Here is a 20,178-nt window from a genome sequence, read left to right on the forward strand (position 1 = left end):
CTAATTGGGGGCTGGTCTATTGTGTGCTACCTTTATTAGATTTCTGTATTAATGTGATGTTGTTTTTGTGAGAGGCTTGGAAGTTTTCACTTCCTTCTTTATGTTTTTTCTTTTTTTTTTCCCCACTAGGGGATGAGTCGGAGCTGCAGCTATTGGCCTATGCAGCAGCCGCAGCAACTCAGGATCTGAGCTGCATCTGCCACCTACACCACAGCTCAAGTCAATGCCAGATCCTTAACCCACTGAGCGAGGCCAGGCATCGAACCCACAACCTCATGGATCCTAGTTGGGTTTGTCAACCACTGAGCCACTAAGGGAATACTCTTCTTTATGTTTTAGAACAATACACAAAGCATTAGAATCCCATGTTCCTTAAGGATTTTAAGAGCTGGTTGATAAAACAATTAAGGCCTTTGAAAGGAATGAGTTGAATGATAATAAGGATTTAAAACATTTTTAGTTTTTCATATGCTTATTTGCTTATTATAGTCAGGGAAGTCTTGCTCTATCACATACAAATATTTCAATAACTTTCAAAACTTTATAATGATTTTATTTTATCATTGTTTTTTAGCCATGCCTGTGGCACGCAGAAGTTCCTGGGTCAAGAATCAAACCAGCTCCATAGCAATAACAATGCCAGATCCTTAGCTGCTACGCCAGAGAACTCCTTAAAACTTTAGTAATTTTAGAAGTCTATACAAATGCAAAAATTCAGCAAATATATTAATGGGAAAAATGAGTCTAAAAACACACGTGCATAGGTGGATTAAAAAGTTTAGAATGACTAAATACAGATGATAAATCAGTGGGGAACACTAATTCAATATATGGTGTTGGAACAACAGGTATAGACGTAAAGGAAAAACAATGGATCTATATCCCTTTCTTCTTTTACGAAAATAAACTCCACAGAGTTTAAACATTTAGATGCAAAAAAAATTAAATAAAACAAATAAAAGGAGGGAGATTAGTATCTTGGAGTAGGAAAGAACTTTATAAACACCTCAGGAAAGTCAATACATGATAAAATTAAGATGACAGCAACAAATATTACAATGCAAAAACTGTAAGTTATTAATAGGTTGAAAATGATAAACAAAGCTTAAAAAAAAAGCAAAAGGGGAAATATATGACAGATCATGTATTAACATCTCTAGTAGATAAAAGGTTCTTAATAATGGTTAGAGAAAAAAGACAAACCAATTTCTCTCCCAACTTCAACATACGACAGAAGTAGGGCGTTTAATTGGATATTCAACATATGCAACTTAAAACATCAAGATAAATTTTTTACAAATAGTACCGGCAATAAATACATAATGCCAGGAATTGATAATAGAGTGGAAAGAAGCTACAAGATAGTGGGCAAGCAGTGCAACATAATGCTACTATTCTAGAATAACTTCACTATATTTATCAAAATGATTCCAACTTTAGGAATTTAGTCCAAGGATATAATGGGAAAAGGTACAGAAAGATGCCCATCACATCATTTATAATTTTAAAATACAACAAAAGAATTAAATTGTTCAAATATCCATCAATGGGTAATTACATAAAATTATGTTAGGGCAATCAAAAATGATATGAATAAATAATGATTTACTGACATGGAAAGATGTTAAAACTTATGATTGCTAAATGACAAAAGGTGGTTTCAGAGAACGGTGCCAATTTCAAAAGAATACATTTATGAATCTATGCCCAGGGAAACATTTTACAGATATCACCAAATTTTTTTTTTTTTAAAAGAAAATGGTTAATTTTACACATCGGGATTGCACATCTTTTTTACTTTCTTATTAATACTATATTAGTTGAAAAAATTTATTTATGTATTGTTTGAAAAGTTTTTATAATGTGCATGTATTCTTTTCTAAGAGAAAATGATACTTTCATTAAAAGTTTTAGTTACTCATGTAGAAACTGGAGAATAAAGATCAATTTAGATTTCTACATTAAACATGAAAAAATTGTTGAAATCCTATTTCAGAAAAATGTGCAAGCGTGGCTAGAAAAAAAGCAAAAAAAAATGCCTTCTGTAATATTTATGTATTTATTCATTCATTCATTTACTTATTTTTAGAGCCGCACAAACGACATATACAAGTTCCCAGGCTAGGGGTCATATCAGAGCTGCAGATGCCAGCTTATGCCACAGCTGCACCGGCTCACAGCAACACCAGATCTTTAACCCAGTGTGTGGGGCCTCACGGATACTAGTTAGGTTCATTACTGCTGAGCCACAATGGGAACTCCTGGAACTTATATTTTAACATTAGGTAATTCTTAAGTTTTAAAATACTCAATAAAATATAATTTTAAAATTGATAAAATCTATTTCAAATACATACATATATTAAAAATATGGACATATAGCTATATACAAAAGCTGTTATAACTCAGTAAGAAGATAAAGGATATAAAAAAATTACAAAAATTAACATAAAAAATATAAATGGATAATATATCTAAGAAAAGATTGCTCAGATTGGCAGACTGATGAAACCAAGTATTGTCAGGGTTATGTAGAAAAGGAAAATCTCAATTTTCAGTAGGCACATCAAACTGGCACATCTTTCTGGAGGTAATATGACCAATAAATAACAACATAAAAATGTAATATCCATTTTCTAAGACTCTCTTTAATGGTAATACTACCAGCAGAAGCAGATAAAGTGACAAATATAAAAATCTATTAATAAGAAACTACTTATTAAAATTATAATTTACACACTCAATGGAATACTATGTAGCTATTAAAATGATAGGATCTCCATATAGTTTATCTGAAAGAGTTTTGACCCTTTTCATATCAATTTGTTCTTGTAAGTTCTTAGTCAAATATCTAAAGGCAAGAATCAGCACGTAGAGAGTAATATGATTTTAGGCAATTTTACTTTTTTCTTTGGCATCGTTTGTTTTTTAGCATGAGCTTTCATGAATTTTGTGAAAACAATAAAATTATTAAAATAAAGTGAAATGGCTACAAGTACATTTCTGGTACTCTCAGTATCAAAGCTTTAAGATGGATATGAGAGGCAAATGTTAAACCTTGCACATATTTGAAGGAGTATTAATACAAAGGATTATCAGCTGGTTGAAATCTTACATGAAACCGGGCTATCAGCTCGCGGTCCAGAGGCTTGGTCACGGACAGCTGACCTGAGATGGGGTTGATAATGAAGATACCAGTTGGAGGCTGGTCAGCTCCTGGCCCAGTTACGCTGTACCGCAGAGAAAGGTTTTTATCTCTATCGGACCTGATCTGAGGATCAAGAAGACAATCACGTTAAACACGGGACTAAATGAGCTTATTATCAACAATAGGGCATGCCACACCTCATGGGCCTTTTCCAGTTACAAATACACCATGTCTTTCCAGAAAACCCTTGAAGATCTTCCAGTCCTACTCCTTGTCCTTGGTTCTTGGTGATGGGCTTCAAAAAGAGATGTCATCTATCCCCAGAAAGACTGGGGACAATGTGAACATCTAAAACAACACTCACCAGGAACAGTGCAAAAGTCAAAATTAAGGAGAATCAGTTTTTAAAGTCTATCCTGGGAATGTGAAGGTGACAATATTTAACCCAGTAAGAGGTGTCTAATTTAATGAAGATAAAAATTGTTTATTTTTTGCATCTCTTAGGATAAGAAATAATTGCCCTAGTAATAACAGCATGAGCCTCACCTGGAAATCTAAGATATGGTTGAGCCCGGAAGTCAGATTTCTATACTTGCATTGTATTAATGTTATTCATGGCAACCAAAGCTTCCCGTATTGTTTTAAGGTGGTACTTCTTACCCCACCTTAATAAACAAAGCATACAAGAATCATATATTTCCATTACTCTCAAAAAGTATACCTATTATAGGCTCACTACTTTCTCCTCCAAATACAACACTTCCCAGAAAGATTAAATTTATAGATGAGGATCATAAGAACAGGCTACAGAAAGGAAGAAGGAAGGACAGTACAGAGAAAGGGCCAATTGAACAATATTGTTTGGAGGTAATAATACAAGATATTTGTGTATTAGGTAAATACCTTTAATCCAGTAATAAAATCTTTTTTTTTTTTTTTTTTTTCCTTTTTTGGCCACCCTACATCATATGGAGTTCTCAGGCCAGGGATCAGATAGGAGCCGCAATTGCAACCGATGCCACAGCTGCAGCAACGCTGGATCCTTGACCTACTGTGCTGGACTGAGGATCAGACGTGCTTCTCACCTCATCCAAGACGCCACCCACCCTGCTGCGCCACAGTGGAAACTTTTTTTTTTAGTTATGGAAAAACTCTTTTCTCATTCTTCATTAAAACGGAAAAGCAGAACACACCATGATTTGGGAGGTTACATGTTTCACTGTTAAGCTGAATTATAACGTGCATTACTATGGAATATACAACACAGATAAATGATTTATTTAAAAAATACAGCTTTCAGTAAGTATATATTGGAATACTAAATTAATCACATACAGAAACATTTACTTTCTAATCAATGGGAATGCAGTGACTTTGTCTTATTTTCCTTTTGTAATAAATAAGAGGTTGCTAATTTTACTAAACAAGCAGAAATTATCTGTCATTTTTTTTCCTCTGGGTCTGAGGATATGCATTTAGAATAACTGAAAAAAAAAAATCTTACTCTTCAGTTTTGAAAGCCTGTGTTTTTGCACAGCGCCAGGGAATCTGTTAATGGTATCAGAGGTCATTTTTTATTTCTTTAAAAAACTCTCAAATGCACTTGGTGTTGGCATTTTTAGCAATGATTGCCCCTTTATTTTTTTCTTTGGCCCAAAAGCTACCTGTAGAGGGCAAAGATCATCATGGGGAGTGCAGCTTTCAGACGGGGAAGCTAAGGTGTGTGGGAAAGGGTATGGCCTGGGCGTGAATGCATCTTGGAGTTAGGGTGTGTGTATTCAGACACTGAACAAACTTTGTCCCTCCTGGCGTAAAGGACCCACTCACAGAGAGCTCTGTCTATACATAATCTGAGATAATGAAAGAATAGAGAAGAGGCTCTTGACAACACTATAGACATTTCATCAATATAAAAACATCCATAGACACACACACACATATATATACTCTAGTACATATACGTTGTAAGTTCCACCTTGTGAAAAAAGAAACAAAAGCACTTCTAACATACACTTGACACACACCGTGGAGACCAATGAAACCGTGCCATCCTACCCTGACAAGCTCTTGAGGAAAAGGCCCTCTGGAGTTTTCTGGCAAGTTGATTGGAGGGATAACCCAGTCTCTCTTCTGCCTTTGTAGGTAGCCACTGTGCTTGGTCACTTGTCTTGGGAATACTATTTCTTCAATTTCTCGTGATTCCTTTGCATTAAAATACAAGAAGACATTCCTGAGTAACTAGGAAAACATTTTCTAGAAGTACATCACTATCGATGGAGACCTGAAAGTGTAGGAATCACATTTTACTATAACCAAATAAATAAATAAATAGGTCTGGAGGCCCTTTCCTCGTCCCCTTTTTAAAAGAAGAGAAAACATCATAAAATTTCACATTACACTCTTCATTGAAAAATTGAATTCCAAACAATTTATTATGTAGCACAGCTGTGTAAACCATCTGCAGTTTCTATAAACCATCTTAGATAGTACTTAATATTGAGCAAAATGTAATAGTACCCTTTTATACATTTCTCATTAGTTTAAACCACAGTTCAGGTAATGTGCTACTGTACATTAAATTTAGATCTTGATGTGCTAAAATATAATTTGAATTCCAAGAGAAGTTTAATACATACTGCTAAGGAATGTCTCAAATATTTATGACCCTATTAAATCCCCCAGAATTAATGCTGTAATTATTCTAAACCTATGTCAGCCGTGATGGATGCTGTAGATGACCCACTTTGCACATAGGGTATTAATCTCTGCTGGATGTCAACATTTTCTTCTTTCTCCCTATATCTGTAGACATTTTAGCTCTTAGCCCTTGCTGCTTCAGTGCAAATAGCCAAGCTAGTTTTGTTGGAACACAGCGAATCATCATCAACAACAAAAGCATCTTTTCAGTCAATTAGTTACCAGTTCCTTACTTTACATACCCAAGTGACACGATTCCCCCTAATAGTTAACAGAAGAACAAATTACGTCTCACATAATGAAAGTCCAACACTGGTATAAGAGAAAAAAATATCTTTTCTTCTAATATTTATTCGTATCTGATTAGGATTGTGTATATCACATTTACAAGTAAATACCAGATATGTGCATTCCCATCTCTCACAGGACAACACATATACAAAATGTAATTAGTGGCTAGAGTTCATAACATCACGGACTTCAGATTATACGAGTGGAGCACTTCCTCATTACTGTCTCAAATTAACTCAAAGAAACTAATAATATTGTCATAGTTTTGCTGAAAAAGTTATTGTATCATCTTTAAAATTCTTAAAATAGTGGCTTACATGAAATAAATGCTCAAGAAATGTTGAATTGAATTGAACTTTATTCTACTAGAAATATATCTTATTTATTTTATCCTGGCTTATAGCAGCTTCCACCAGAGGGAGTGTATTATTCCTAAGAGTCATGTCAATAGTATAAATAATTCACACTCCCCAATTTGATTATTAAGGGACAAGACAAAAACTGAGCACTCCTTGACAGAAATGCTTTCCTGTCACTACTGTAAATTTGTACTTCCCATCTAATAAATTTGGCTGGTGACATCTTACAAACAATTGTTTATTTTGTGGTTAAATTTAACAGCTAGGAGAGCTTCTAAGAAATTTAAAACAAACAACTACTTCCACTTTAAATTTAGTTATAAATCTCAAAGTATAAATAAACCTTTCAAATCTCAAAGTATAAACAACCCTTTCAAGCACAGTTTCACACTGTAGAAAATACATTCAGTCTAAGTATCTTATAAGATTAAAAACACCACAAATACTATTGCAACAAGTGAAGGTGCATAAAAATTCAAATACTGGCTACCCATTAATGTGATGCAGAGTGTGTACTTAATTTAAACTGTATAAATCTGATTTTCAAACATAAGTCCATCCAAAGCCATATTTGAATACTCTACCTTCATGGAATCCTCAGGTAAGGTTGGCTTGAGGCTCAATTTTACTGCTACTTGCCATTTTTCCTGAGTCTCTTTGTCTTGAGCATATATCAGGAACTTTGAGTGCTCAGAGGACAGGGGAAAACTTCTCACAGCATACACCATGCCATCTTCATCTACCTTAAAATCTGCTGGTTCGCTGCTTTCATATTGTACTTTTCTTTTCCCATTGCAATTGCTGAACTTCACTGTAAAAAATAAAAATATATTAGCAATTCCATTCCAAAGGCAAAAACAACCAAAAAAAAACCTCATCCAAATCTATATCCTGATCAGGTTAAAAGTAAAATGTAGTAGCATGATACACAAAAATTTTATTTTTACATTACTAAAGGAATTTTCATTTTTAAAAATGTTATAGTTTTTTTTAACGGTTATTACAAAGTATTGCCTACACTCCCCGTGTTATACAACACATGCCTTAGCCTATCTCACACCCAATAGTTTTTTTGTTGTGGTTCTGTTTTTTTCTTTTTTGGGGCCGTACCTGTGGCATATGGAAGGTCCCAGGCTAGGGGTTGAATAAGAGCTGTAGCCACTGGCCTACACTACAGCCACAGTAACATCAGATCCGAGCCACACCTCCAACCTACACCACAGCTCATGGCAATGCCAGATCCTTAAACCACTGAGTGAAGCCAGAGATCGAACCCGCATGTTCATGGATTCTAGATGGATTCATAACCCATTGAGCCACAACGGGAACTCCCACCCGAGTTCCCATCCCCTCACTCCTATGTTGCTCCCCACCCCCCTACAGGTAACTACCAGTTTGTTCTCTGTACCTGTGAGTCCGCTTCTTTTATTATGTTCACTAGTTTGTTGTTTTTTTTAGATTCCACTCTAAGTAATATCATAGAGTATTTATCTTTCTCTGTCTGGTTTATTTCACTTAGCCTAGTGCCCTCCAAGTCCATCCAAGTTGCTACAAGTGGCAAAATTTCCTTCTTTTTATGGCTGAGTATAGTAGTATCGTGTTATACCACTCAGTCATAAAAAGAAGGAAAATTTTATGTATTCCGTTGTGTGTGTGTGTGTAGATATGGTATATATACACATATACCACATCTTCTTCATTCATTTATCTGTTGATAGACTCTTAGGTTGCTTCCATACCTTGGCAATTATAAATAATGCTGCTAAGAACACTGGGGTATATATATCCTTCTGAATTAATGTTTTTGTTTATACACACACACACACACACACACACACATATATATACACACACACATACATCCAGGAGTGGAACTGCTAAAGCATATGGTAGTTCTATTTTAGGAATTTTCATACTAGAGAATGTCATATCGTGGTTCTGAGTTGTTCCTTCTCTTTCCTTGCAAACCTTCTCTTTCCTTGCACAAGCCTCTGGATTCTGGGCCTATAGGGATACCTTCCCCACCCCCTTATCCCCTCCATGTATCTCAGAGATTCTTCTTGCACTCCTCACACTCTCTCTCTTTTTTTTTTTTTCCTTTGTCTTTCTAGGACTGTACCTGCAGCATATGGAGGTTCCCAGGCTAGGGGTCCAATTGGAGTGGTAGCCGCAGGACCACGCCACAGCCAAAGCAACGCCAGATCCAAGCTGTGTCTGCAACCTACACCACAGCTCACAGCAACACCAGATCTTTAATCCACTGAGCAAGGCCAGGGATCGAACTCGGGTCCTCATGGATGCTAGTCGGGTTCATTAACCACTGAGCTGCGATGGTAACTCCCCCACATTCTTATTCCTCCTATAGGTCCCAGCTCTAGACTCACTGAGGGTAAGAATAAGTCCCTTGTTCTCAGTCTTTGTTTAGCAATCTGAACTCTATTACCATAGTTGGAAAGCCATGTCTGACACACTGTGAGAGTATTCGGGGCAAATTTTCTCAGCTATCTTGTATACCCTGCACATTTCCTGGCATGTAGTCTTAACATAAATTTTGGAATAAATGTTTAAAGGAAGAAAGCGATGACACATATTAAGAGAGAAAGCCCACTGTGCTCTAGAATTACAAAACTTTATGGTAAGTAAAATTCCAATTCTCAGTAGAATTAGAACTTACAATAGTTCAATGAAGCAATGGCAATTCTATAAATTTCCAAACAAATGAAAATAAAGGGACATCTCAAAATAAACTATGTCTTAAGAGTAAAGGATCGAAAAGATTTCAGTATCTTAATTATCTCCATCTTACGTATAAGGACTTAAAAGCTGAAAAAAAAATTAATGCTTTTTTACTGGCAATGGAAATCAACTTATGTCTTATCAGATTAAAAGACGAGTTAAAACATGTACTTATAAATGTAGAACCAGATGCATTCAAGATAAAATAAATTCATAAAATAATAAAAATATTCTCTAAGGAACATTATTTTCTCTGAAATCCTTAAGTATTCTGCTTGAAGAAACATTCTATGGGAATAGCACAAAAGGATCAAAAAAAAGCAATTTTTCATTTTTGTAAGTATGTGATGTTATGTCCTGACCACAATTACAGGATATACATTTTGGAGTTCAGTTAATAGATACACATTACAGAATATTAGCTTATATACCTTTTGCATTTCTCAAAGATTTAAGCAGATTTTTTTGACCGTCCACCCCACACGTATAAATTGATGACATTTCTTTTGTTTTCATTAATATAAATTCGCTGAGATGGTGACCAGGCCACAGACAAACAACATGCACATTTATTTCCCTAAGTAACTGTAAAATCCTTGATAACAGTCATAAAATACTTTACTGAATATAGTATTTTCCACATAATCCACATACATCACTCTTGGCTTCTTTACAACATTTCAAAATGAAAACTGGTATGTTGCACTAAATTATGTGACACCAAAATATTTGTCTTTGAGGTAGATGTACCCTGGAAAATACTTAATTACCCCCTCTTACACACCATGTGATTTAAATGTGAAAAATGGGACTCCTTTCTATAGAATGATGGCATCTACTGTGTATCTTTTATTAAAGACAACAAAATGAAAAGTAAAATTGTTTGGGGAACCCTGCTGAGAAATCAAAGTGAAAGAGTTTTACCATCTTTTTGTATAAAAAGTCCCTTTTATATCACAAAAGCTACTCATGATACTTAGAAACATATAATCTGGATGAGAAAAATTATAAACACTTGCACACATTCTTGTTCATTTTTACATTCTCGCATTGCTCCTCGTCAATTCACACCTGGATTAATGCATCTGACTGCTAGGTGGTCTTGTGCCTGCTCAGGTCATTCTGTACCCACTTCAAGACTAAATCTCTGCTCTGATTTTCTCCTCCAGACTCAATATCGGCAATATTATATGTAAACTCTTTGACATAGTGTACAATACTCTTCCGTTTTGTACATCATCTTCTACCATGTACCCTGCCCAGTCAAAAGGATTCCTCGGTCATTTCTCCCTCGATGCGGTCTATACCCCACATTCATCACCTGTTCTGGACCCTCCCACCCTCCTCCAAGCCACAGCTCCAGAGACACATCATCCTTCTGGGGGGAGGGCCCAAGGCGATGTCCTTTGGAAGACGGCAGTCTATGCCCTCATTTGGGAAGGCACTAAATCAATCTATCCTTTCATCCTTCATCCTCCCTTCCTTTCCTCCATCCCTCCTTTCTCTCTCTCTCTCTTTTTTTTTTTTTTTTTTGCTTTTTAGGGCCGCACTTGTGGCATATGGAGGTTCCCAGGCTAGGGGTCGAATCGGAACTACAGCTGCCAGCCTATGCCAAAGTCACAGCAATGCGGGATCCAAGCCACATCTGAGACCTACACCCTGGCTCATGGTAACTCCAGATCCTTAACCCACTGAGCAAGGCCAGGAATCGAACTTATGTCCTCATGGATACTAGCCAAATTTATTTTCACTGAGCCACAATGGGAACTTCAGCTAAATTCTTTTTTATTTTTGTTTTTACATTTCCTGTCCATGGAAACACATATTAGCCCTTCATTTTTATTCTGATAATAACCATAATAAATAATGTCTATTTATTAATGGTTTTGTGTGACCAGATCTCCTCTCCATAAGCAGACATAAACTAATTTTGTCTTCTTTTCCTTTTTAGTGTCTCAGTCGAGGCTTATGGAAGTTCCCAGGCTAGGAGTCTAATCGGAGCTACAGTTGCCAGCCTACCCCACAGCCACAGTAACTCAGGATCTGAGCCACATCTCTGACCTACACCACAGCTCATGGCAATGCCGAATTCTTAACCCACTGAGCGAGGCCAGGGATCAATCTGCATCATCATGGATACTAGTTGGATTTGTTTCCGCTGACCCACAACAGGAACTCCTCATTTTGGGTTCTTGACAGTAAGTGCTTGTTCTTTTGTTTCCTATGACACCTTACAGAGATAAGGTCAGAATAAACATTCACCAAATATCTACAGGCCACCTCTACACAAAGAGGGAATCTTAAAGTAAGTTAAGGACTTTTACAGTCATGTATCATTATTTGGTAGCAAATATGCTATATTAATGCAAGATGTCAACACTATGGAAAACTTCGGGGGTGGGAAGGATATGGGACTCTGAACTTTGTGTTCAATTTTCCTGTAAATTGAAATGTTTTAAAAATAAAACCTATTAATAATTTTTAAAAAGTACTTCCTTAAGGAGTTCCCTTTGTGGCGCAGCGGAATGAATCCGACTGACGTCCATGAGAGTACAGGTTTGATCCCTGGCCTTCCTCAGTGGATTAAGGATCTGGCATTGCCATGAGCTGTGTTGTAGGTTGCAGATTCGGCTCAGATCTGGCGTTGCTGTGGCTGTGGCATAGGATGGCAGCTATAGCTCTGATTTGACCCCTAGACTGGGAAACTCCATATGCCGCAGGTACGGCCCTAAAAAACCTAAAAAGCAAAACAGAAAACAAAACAAAACTTCCTTAAGGTAATGTTCTAATCAGCTATATTAACAGATATTTCAAAGGAATAGTTATCAATGTACTCAGTCTCTCCCAAACATGCGTTTCAGTGAACTGTACCAACCTGGTGTTAACCAGAGATTGATACTATAACTGAGTCAATAAGTTTACATAAATACCCTATCTATGGAGATACTGTGTTGTTGTTTCATGAAAGTCATACTATTTTATCAGACATGTAATAAAGTTGAAATTCTATTATTTTAAAAACAAAGAACTTAGCTTGAAAAGTTTTTCCGACGAACAGTCTTCTTTACATTAAAACATTAATTTTGCATAAGTGCTCAAAGAACTTAAGTAGAAATTCCAGGATTTCTTAACACAGAAGAAATGGAAATAAATTGCCTTAGACAACTGAAAAAACAGGCTTGATCCACTGGATCATTCACATTTAAAACAACTCTATACACAATTAAATGTCTATGGCAAAAAAAAAAAAATCCTAATATTAAACAAGAAATTTATTACTAGAGCCATTGCATAGTTTACATATATAATATGTAGTTACTGTGTTCTAACCTACATAAAACTTTGTTAACATGATTAAAACAAAAGTAAACACCAGCAAAATAATTATTTTAAAGTACTTTTGACTCTTAAAGCAATACCTCAAATTGATATTAACCATAAAACCATAATATCCTTATAAAATATTAACAGCAAACCACGGATCTTATATATTAATGTATTAACAGTTAATAGCATTGCATAAACCATATGAATGAAGAGGTGCAAATACACACATACGGTTTATAATTTTTGCCTAAGTAAAACAACACCCATACTTAAAAACAATTATGAGAGAAGACTGTAAAATATTTTTGTGTTAAATATCCCTTTGACTTTTTGTTATTTTTTTCCGCATTAATTGCTATTTCTTAAGGCATTTTGGGAAAAAAGAAATAGTTCACGGTGCGAACAGACCTTTTCCTTCTACAGAAACAGAACAATGTTTGTTAGGGAACTCGCTATCTATTAACGAAGAAGCGAGAGGGAGGAAGGTAGGGAAAAACTGTCACCGAGTCCCCTAGTGTCTCGGTGGGTTAAGGATCAGGTGTTGTTACTCCCGTGGCATGGGTTTGATCATTAGCCCCAGAACTTCTGCATGCTATGGGCATGGCCAAAAAAAAAAAAAAAAAAAAAAAAAAAGTTTACTGAAAAAAATGTTTCTGAGTTCCCATTATGGCACAGCAGGAAACGAATTCGACTAGGAACCATGAGGTGGCGGGTTCGATCCCTGGCCTTGTTCAGTGGGTTAAGGATCCAGTGTTGCCGTGTGCTGTGGTGTAGGTCGCAGATGTGTCTCAGATCTGGTGTTGCTGTGGCTCTGGCGTAGGACAGCAGCTGTAGCTCCAATCAGACCCCTAGCCTGGGAACCTCCATATGCTGTGGGTGCGGCCCTTAAAAGACAAAAAGACAAAAAAAAAAAAAGACAAAACAAAACAAAACAAAAAAAAACCTGAACATTTAAGGGCTTCTCAGTGTTTTTTACTCAGAGATTCTAATGGACAATGGTTACTGAGTGCAAGTTTGTTCATAAATCTGCTGAATTTGTTCTTTGGTCATTCTAGGCCCTTGCTGAATTTTAATTTCAGGAACAATTTTTCCTAGAAGCATTTAGGGTCTATATTCTTCTCACACATGCACGGTGGGATATACTAGAGATAGTTTGGAAATGTCTATATGGACCTTGGTGAAAAAATTACATGCTACATTTTCTTTACAGCATATAATTATGAGAAGAAAAATGAAATAAAGAGTTTTGGGACACACAGTGACTATTAAACACACCTAAAATTTCCACACAAAATATTAAAAAAAAATCTTTAACATGAAATGTGAGTTTGTTTGCATGAAATGCCTTTTGTATAACAAGTTTTATGACTGAGACATCAAATGCTTGATTATTACCCATCAAAGCAAATTTTATTCACAAAAGTTGGTGGTAGCAAATGGTGGCCCAGAATTCATCACTTTTTCTCCAATTGACAGCAAGTTCTTTCTTGTCATGAACCATGAGGGATACATTGATTAAATATGGTCCTTCTTTTCCTTAATTTCCTTAAATATAATGTTGAAATTCCTTGTGGAAACAAATGTTTTTTAGATTGTTTCATATGAAGTATTTTTAAATAATGATAAAATTGACTGCAAGTATATACAGGTACTGCTCTAACAGTCAATAATTTTCCCTTAGGATTTAAAATGTAACACTGACTAAATATCACAAATGAATCATTTTTATCCCTTTTCCAAAGCTGAACTTTTGCTTCAAATCCATCAGCTCTGTGAGTATATGTAATATTATTTACACAGCCTTTGCGATTTTCAATTAAGTTCATTCAGGTGCTCCAAAAATGTCAGTTAAGTAAGCTATTTTTTTTTTTTTTCAAACGAATAACTCTCCTTCAACAGATCTGCCGTGAACAACACTCACAAATCCATTTTCCTGTTAGCTAAAAAACTCTTGAAAAAAGGAGTTCCCTTTGTGGCTCAGCAGTTAACAAGCCTGACTAGTATCCATGAGGACGTGGGTTTGATCCCTGGCCTCGCTCAGGGAGTTGGAGATCTGGCATTGCCAAGAGCTGTGGTGTAGGTTGTAGACACGGCTTTGATCCCACCGTGCTGTGGCTGTGGCGTAGACCGGAGCTATAGCTCCCATTTGACCCCTAGCCTGAGAACTTCCAAATGTCACAGATGTGGCCCTAAAAAGCAAAAAAAAAAAAAAAAAAAATCCTTTGAACAGCTAGTGTGCTTTGGTATATATCAGCAAATACGGTTTTCTAATCCCTTATTGTTGCATAAAACTGTTTCCATTTATTTTCATAATATCAGTTTATGTAGATTTAAGATTTATGAGCTAACTTTTACACACAAGACCTTCCAAGTGCATCAAACCAACATAAAATCATGAGGTTCTCAGATTAAACTCGATGTTTATGTCTTCATACCATTTATAGCCTTTATACCTGCATGCCTTTAGGGCCAGAGCATCAGCCTCTTGTAGAATTTGCTTAAAATCTTGCTATAAAGTGTTCATTTGTCTCCTTGAATATATGATTTACAGAAGTTTGTTTTGCTTTTTTTTTTTTCAAAATAATGCCCTTCAAAGATTCTAGCCACTGCTATTAACCAGTATATTTGTTAGTTCCTATAAGTCGTCAACATGCAATGATGACTACACACACACACACACACACATTTATGTATCTTTTAAATATAGTTGATTTACAATGTGTGTATATATACAATGTGTAGATATATATTTTTTATCCTTTTTTTTATATTCTTTTCCATCATGGTCTATCCAGGAAACTGGATACAGTTCCCTGTGCTATACAGTAGGACCTCCTTGTTTATCCATTCTCAATGTAATAGTTTGCCTCCGATAACCCCAAACTCCCAGTCCATCCCCCTCTCTCCACCTTCCCCTTTGGCAGATAACTTTTTTGATATAATAATCTTTTTGATTAGTGTTACCACTATTGAGATGTGACATGCTATCACTACCTCTCCTGAGTGCATTATTCAAAAGTGGCTCCTTTTCTATTTCTTCTACGCCGTGGTTTCCAGGACAGTGTCGATGATATAGACACAGAGCTGGTAAAATAAGAAATTCTGCATTTGTGTGAGGCATTTCGGCTTAAAGCAGTAAATGCTAAAACTTAGAAATAACTCTTAGAGCTTGGTCATATAGTCCTGTATTCAGTCTCACAAAGAAACTTCCTCGCTTTCAGCTTATGAGAATCTAAAATTTCTTCTGCCTAAATTGGCTGTTTTGAGGTAAGGTGCCCACAAAATTTGTCCTGCACGCAGTGTCACTTGATCACTTTTGCATTAAATAAAACCTTTAGACCAAGTATGAGAATAATTATTGTAGATCAAATTAATAAAACTATTTCCTATTCCTAAAAACCTGGTATTTCTCCGCCAAGAGAAAAAGATTTTATTATAATGTTCTCTATAATGTTATGAAATCTATTTGAGAAGTTGTTATTTCATTTCCTTTCCAGGGCTAGTCATGTAATATTTAACTAACTTCTGAATACAAGTTGCCACAAAAAAAAAAGGAATAAAGAGCTATGATATTCTTTGATGTGAAATTGAAAAAAATCAAAACAAGCGGTAGGGATGATAATGATTATGACATCCAAAATATGACATTTAGATGTTCAATTGTCCAACAATGCTATGCATAAAATTTTATATATTAAACTTTTGGAAAATCAGTGAGATTATCACATTTTCCCTTATATGCATTCTAATAACTCAAAAAATTTTAAGCTGTTCTTCACTTCATTGATATTCTTCCTCCGGGCATCTCTGTGCTATGAAATTCAATGAAAACCCTTTCTTTTGACAGAATCCAGCTAAAAATATAGAAAATTATCAGTGCTCAGACAGAATTACTTTTTCTTTCTTTCTTTTTTTTTTTGCGAATGTGCCCATTAACAAATTACATTGAAATATCACTACCTCTAATTAAATTACTCTGACAGAACACAGGTTGTGGGGAAGCTCCTTTTCCCAACTGTATGATGATTAGTCTCTGAAATTTGATGCAATTTAGTTAGCTTCATATTTCAGGCTACTTATGTCAACAAAGAAGGAATCCTAATTCCTAATTTTTGTGACAGGTCTTTGTTAGTATTTCAAAAAAAGAGAGTTCTCATCATAAACTTTACTGAGAAAAGAAGTTCTCGCTAATTGGAGTTTTCAAAAACACCACCAGCAAAGGAAAAAACAAAACTAGTTTTGCACCTAAATCCTTTTTGACAATGTGGCCTCAAAATGTGCCACAGAGACCAGAAGGGGGATGTCTTCTCAGAAGGCCCAGCTTGCTAAGAACGAGCACACCAAGGAACAAAAGATGCTGTACATTTTATGAAACTTGAATAAAAGAGGTACATAGGACATGGTGTTCGTTAAGCAAATTAGCCCTCCTGGTATGACATGGTATTGCATTAACAGAAACTAAAGGCCATTGCACTATTAAACGATTAAATCCCAAATTATTTGCTGATCGTCAAGTTACAAAACAGATGAAGATTTTATCCCAAATACTTAAACAGTTTAAGAAATATTTATTCCTTTACTCCCTATAAGGAGAAAAAGACCTTTGTCACAGATGAAGAAATAACAACGTATATAAAAACAATTCTTGAAAATCTGCCATACTACATAACTCTTAATTAAAAGGCTGGATTCTCCATTATTACTGCCAAATCCTGCAACCCCCCACCCCGCAGAAGATATATTGGCTCACTAGCTGCTAGAAAGAACTTTGCAAAGAGCAAAGTTAGACATTCTACAGAAAGCAAACTCTAACAATTTAACGAAAGCAATACTAAACCCCACAATGTTACAGGTTTTATTTTTAAAGCCTGTCTACCTTTTCTGAACGTGAGCACCGTGATGTATATTAAGTATTTAATATATGTAGGATTCCATGCAAATTTCATCAATGTTACTATTTTTTCCACAAAGCCAATGAAGTTATTCAAAGTAATGATATAAAATCCCTGAGTTGTCAATGAAATTTAAGCAGTAAAGGCAACGACCAAATTCTAATTTAAATTCAATTAATGGGTTATGTCTTGGTAAACATCACCTGGGGATATAACCTGGGGAAAAACATGGCCTCCCAGGCCATCTTTTTATTGTCTCAGTAGACCACTTTCCAACTTTTTGAAGAATTATTGCATCGACCCTAGAAAGCTGCTCTAGTAGTAAGGAAGGTTTCTCCCAACAACCTAAAGAGATAGTATTTCTTAGTTCTAGTTCCCCTCACTCTGACCTACCACATACAGTCACATGGAACACAAGGGTAAGTAATTAATGACATATAATAAAAAATGGGTTATGATTTTAATGCATCAATCTAACAGTAATAAAGGGCTATTTCAAGATGACTTGATTTTACACAAATGTATAAATACTTGAGGAATACTCTCTTAAGTGTCAATTACTTATTTCTATCTAGAATTATATTTTATGCTTACTAAATTTTTATTATAATGTCCAAAATTGCAGTCCTTTCAAAATGCTGCCATTGGTTTAAAAGAACCAACCAAACATCCACAACAACAAAAACAACAACCAAAAAATCCTCTTCAGAAGTGCCCCTTCCTTCTGTCACAGCCGGAAATGAGCATCTCTGGGAACACACAACCCAGCAGTCCGAATAACTGGGCCCAAATCTGCTGCTTTGACTGGCAATAGTAAGCCTCATCCTCATTAATGGGTTGACATTTCCTCTTGGAGAAATGACTACACTCCTGTTTCACCATTCTCATTAATCATATCAAAGTGCATGGCATGAATGGTCACACACTGTAATATTAGGCCATGTTGTGTGTGCCCCACACTGACTTATTTGAAAACATCATAAAATGTTGTTTTGCCTGGGGGCATCATTCTCAACCCTCTACGTCCTCTTCCAAATGGCACTACAGCACTTACTTCAGCTCTTCAGTACTCTTAAGGTATCAAGGTATCTTCAGATTTTACAGAGGTAAAGATTTTGTACATACTTAACCTGTAAATACGGAGGCATGTATCGAAGGATTTTCATTACATGAACCAAGGTAATGGTAAGGCAAATATCTTGTGTACTTACTATTTCCTCCCAACTTACCAACTTACCAATTCTCAACTGGATATATCTGCCAAGATAAATCGAGTTAGTCTAAAACAATATCCTTACCCTGTCTTGATAAGTAGATGCAATAAGCAGACTAGTCAGAATTACACCTTGTTGCCTAAAATCCCCAGCAGGACTAATGTTTTAGGATAATATACTAAAAGCCCTATTTAAAAAAATTAATTTGGACATCTGACTTCCAGAGGCATAAAAATGAATCAAAACAGATGTATATAATTGAGACAATGACAGAGAAACACACACCTAAATAGGAATGATAAAAGATTCATTAAATATGAATTTTTCATCTGAAAAACTGTTTGAAAAAGAAGGAATATAAAATAGAAATGAAAGGTACGAAGCAGACTTCTAGACAGCATGGCATGGCACAGTGGGTTCATGTTTTTGATGTACCACCTTGCTCCAAATAGACAGCAATGATAATAAAGCATAAAGAGTTTTTAAAAAGATAGGACAAAACTCAGCCAGGCTCAAAACCAAAATAAACATCTTTGTGACCAGAAATGAACTGAATGTCAATTGCTACCTGGGTAGGAAGCAGGCAGGGACAAATGGAAGTTCAGCTTCTGCTGGGTAAAGGGGCTTGAAGGTGAGAGAAAATAGGGCACGACATCTAGGTTGCCACCTGACACCACAGAATGGGGCTGGGACTGAGCTCAGGGTGGGTTTGTACAAGGGCAGAATGAGAGATGAAAACAAAAACCCCACTCACAAGAAGCCTAAAATCCCCAATCATTCCATATCCAAAAATCTAATAGTAAAGACAGCCAATGAAATCAACAATCAGAACCTAACTCACTCCAAATGAATTTCATTCCGCAGAACATTCCTCTGGTTCTCTCTATCCCACTTGGTCACTCCTTCTCCATTTCTGTAAGATGCCTCAAGGTTCAGTTCGGGATCTTCCCACTCTAGAGAATTTCAACCAGTACTGGGGTTTGAAAAAAACACCTACCCAAAGATGAACGTTGAACAAGTATTATAAATTTTGTTCCTTCGAAATCTAGACCTCTATAGCCAATTGCCACTTCTGTTTGGACATTGAATAGACAACACAAACTGAACAGATGCCAAAGCCAACTCTTGATGTGCTCTCATTCCCTGCCCAGAAATGATAAAGGCAAATGACAAACGGTCTCACCCTTCACCCAAACATTCTCACTACAAGTCTGGGCGTTGAGCTTGACTCCTGTCTTCTCTGAAAGTAATCTTCGTGAAAGTTCTATCAGCTTTACTTTCAAAATATATCCCCAATATGGCCATTTCTCATCACCCCCATGGCTACCACCCTATCACCAGCCACCACCTGGGTGAGGTACAGCTAGAGCCTCTAACTCGACCATCCCGTCCACTCTTCGTGACACCTACAGTGGCTTTTTAAAAACATACAGTAAATCGTGCTCAAGGGCTTCCTAGTACACAGAGAGCTAAATCCTTAACAAAAGCCCTTGGTCTTGCAACCTCCTTGTCCT

The 20,178-nt window shown here is 36.1% G+C and overlaps 1 protein-coding gene across 1 annotated transcript in view; it reads right to left on the reverse strand.

Annotated features, from left to right (window-relative positions):
* Positions 1 to 20,178, reverse strand: part of CDH2 (cadherin 2) — a 232,361-nt gene that overhangs the window by 58,736 nt on the left and 153,447 nt on the right. The window contains exons 3-5 of the mRNA XM_021096205.1: positions 7,080 to 7,306; positions 5,204 to 5,350; positions 3,116 to 3,271 (exon numbers count right to left, since the gene is read on the reverse strand). Coding sequence (XP_020951864.1) covers positions 3,116 to 3,271; positions 5,204 to 5,350; positions 7,080 to 7,306 — 530 coding nt within the window. The remainder of the gene's footprint in view (positions 1 to 3,115; positions 3,272 to 5,203; positions 5,351 to 7,079; positions 7,307 to 20,178) is intronic.

This window comes from Sus scrofa, chromosome 6, assembly GCF_000003025.6.
Source record: "Sus scrofa isolate TJ Tabasco breed Duroc chromosome 6, Sscrofa11.1, whole genome shotgun sequence".
NCBI lineage: Eukaryota > Metazoa > Chordata > Mammalia > Artiodactyla > Suidae > Sus > Sus scrofa.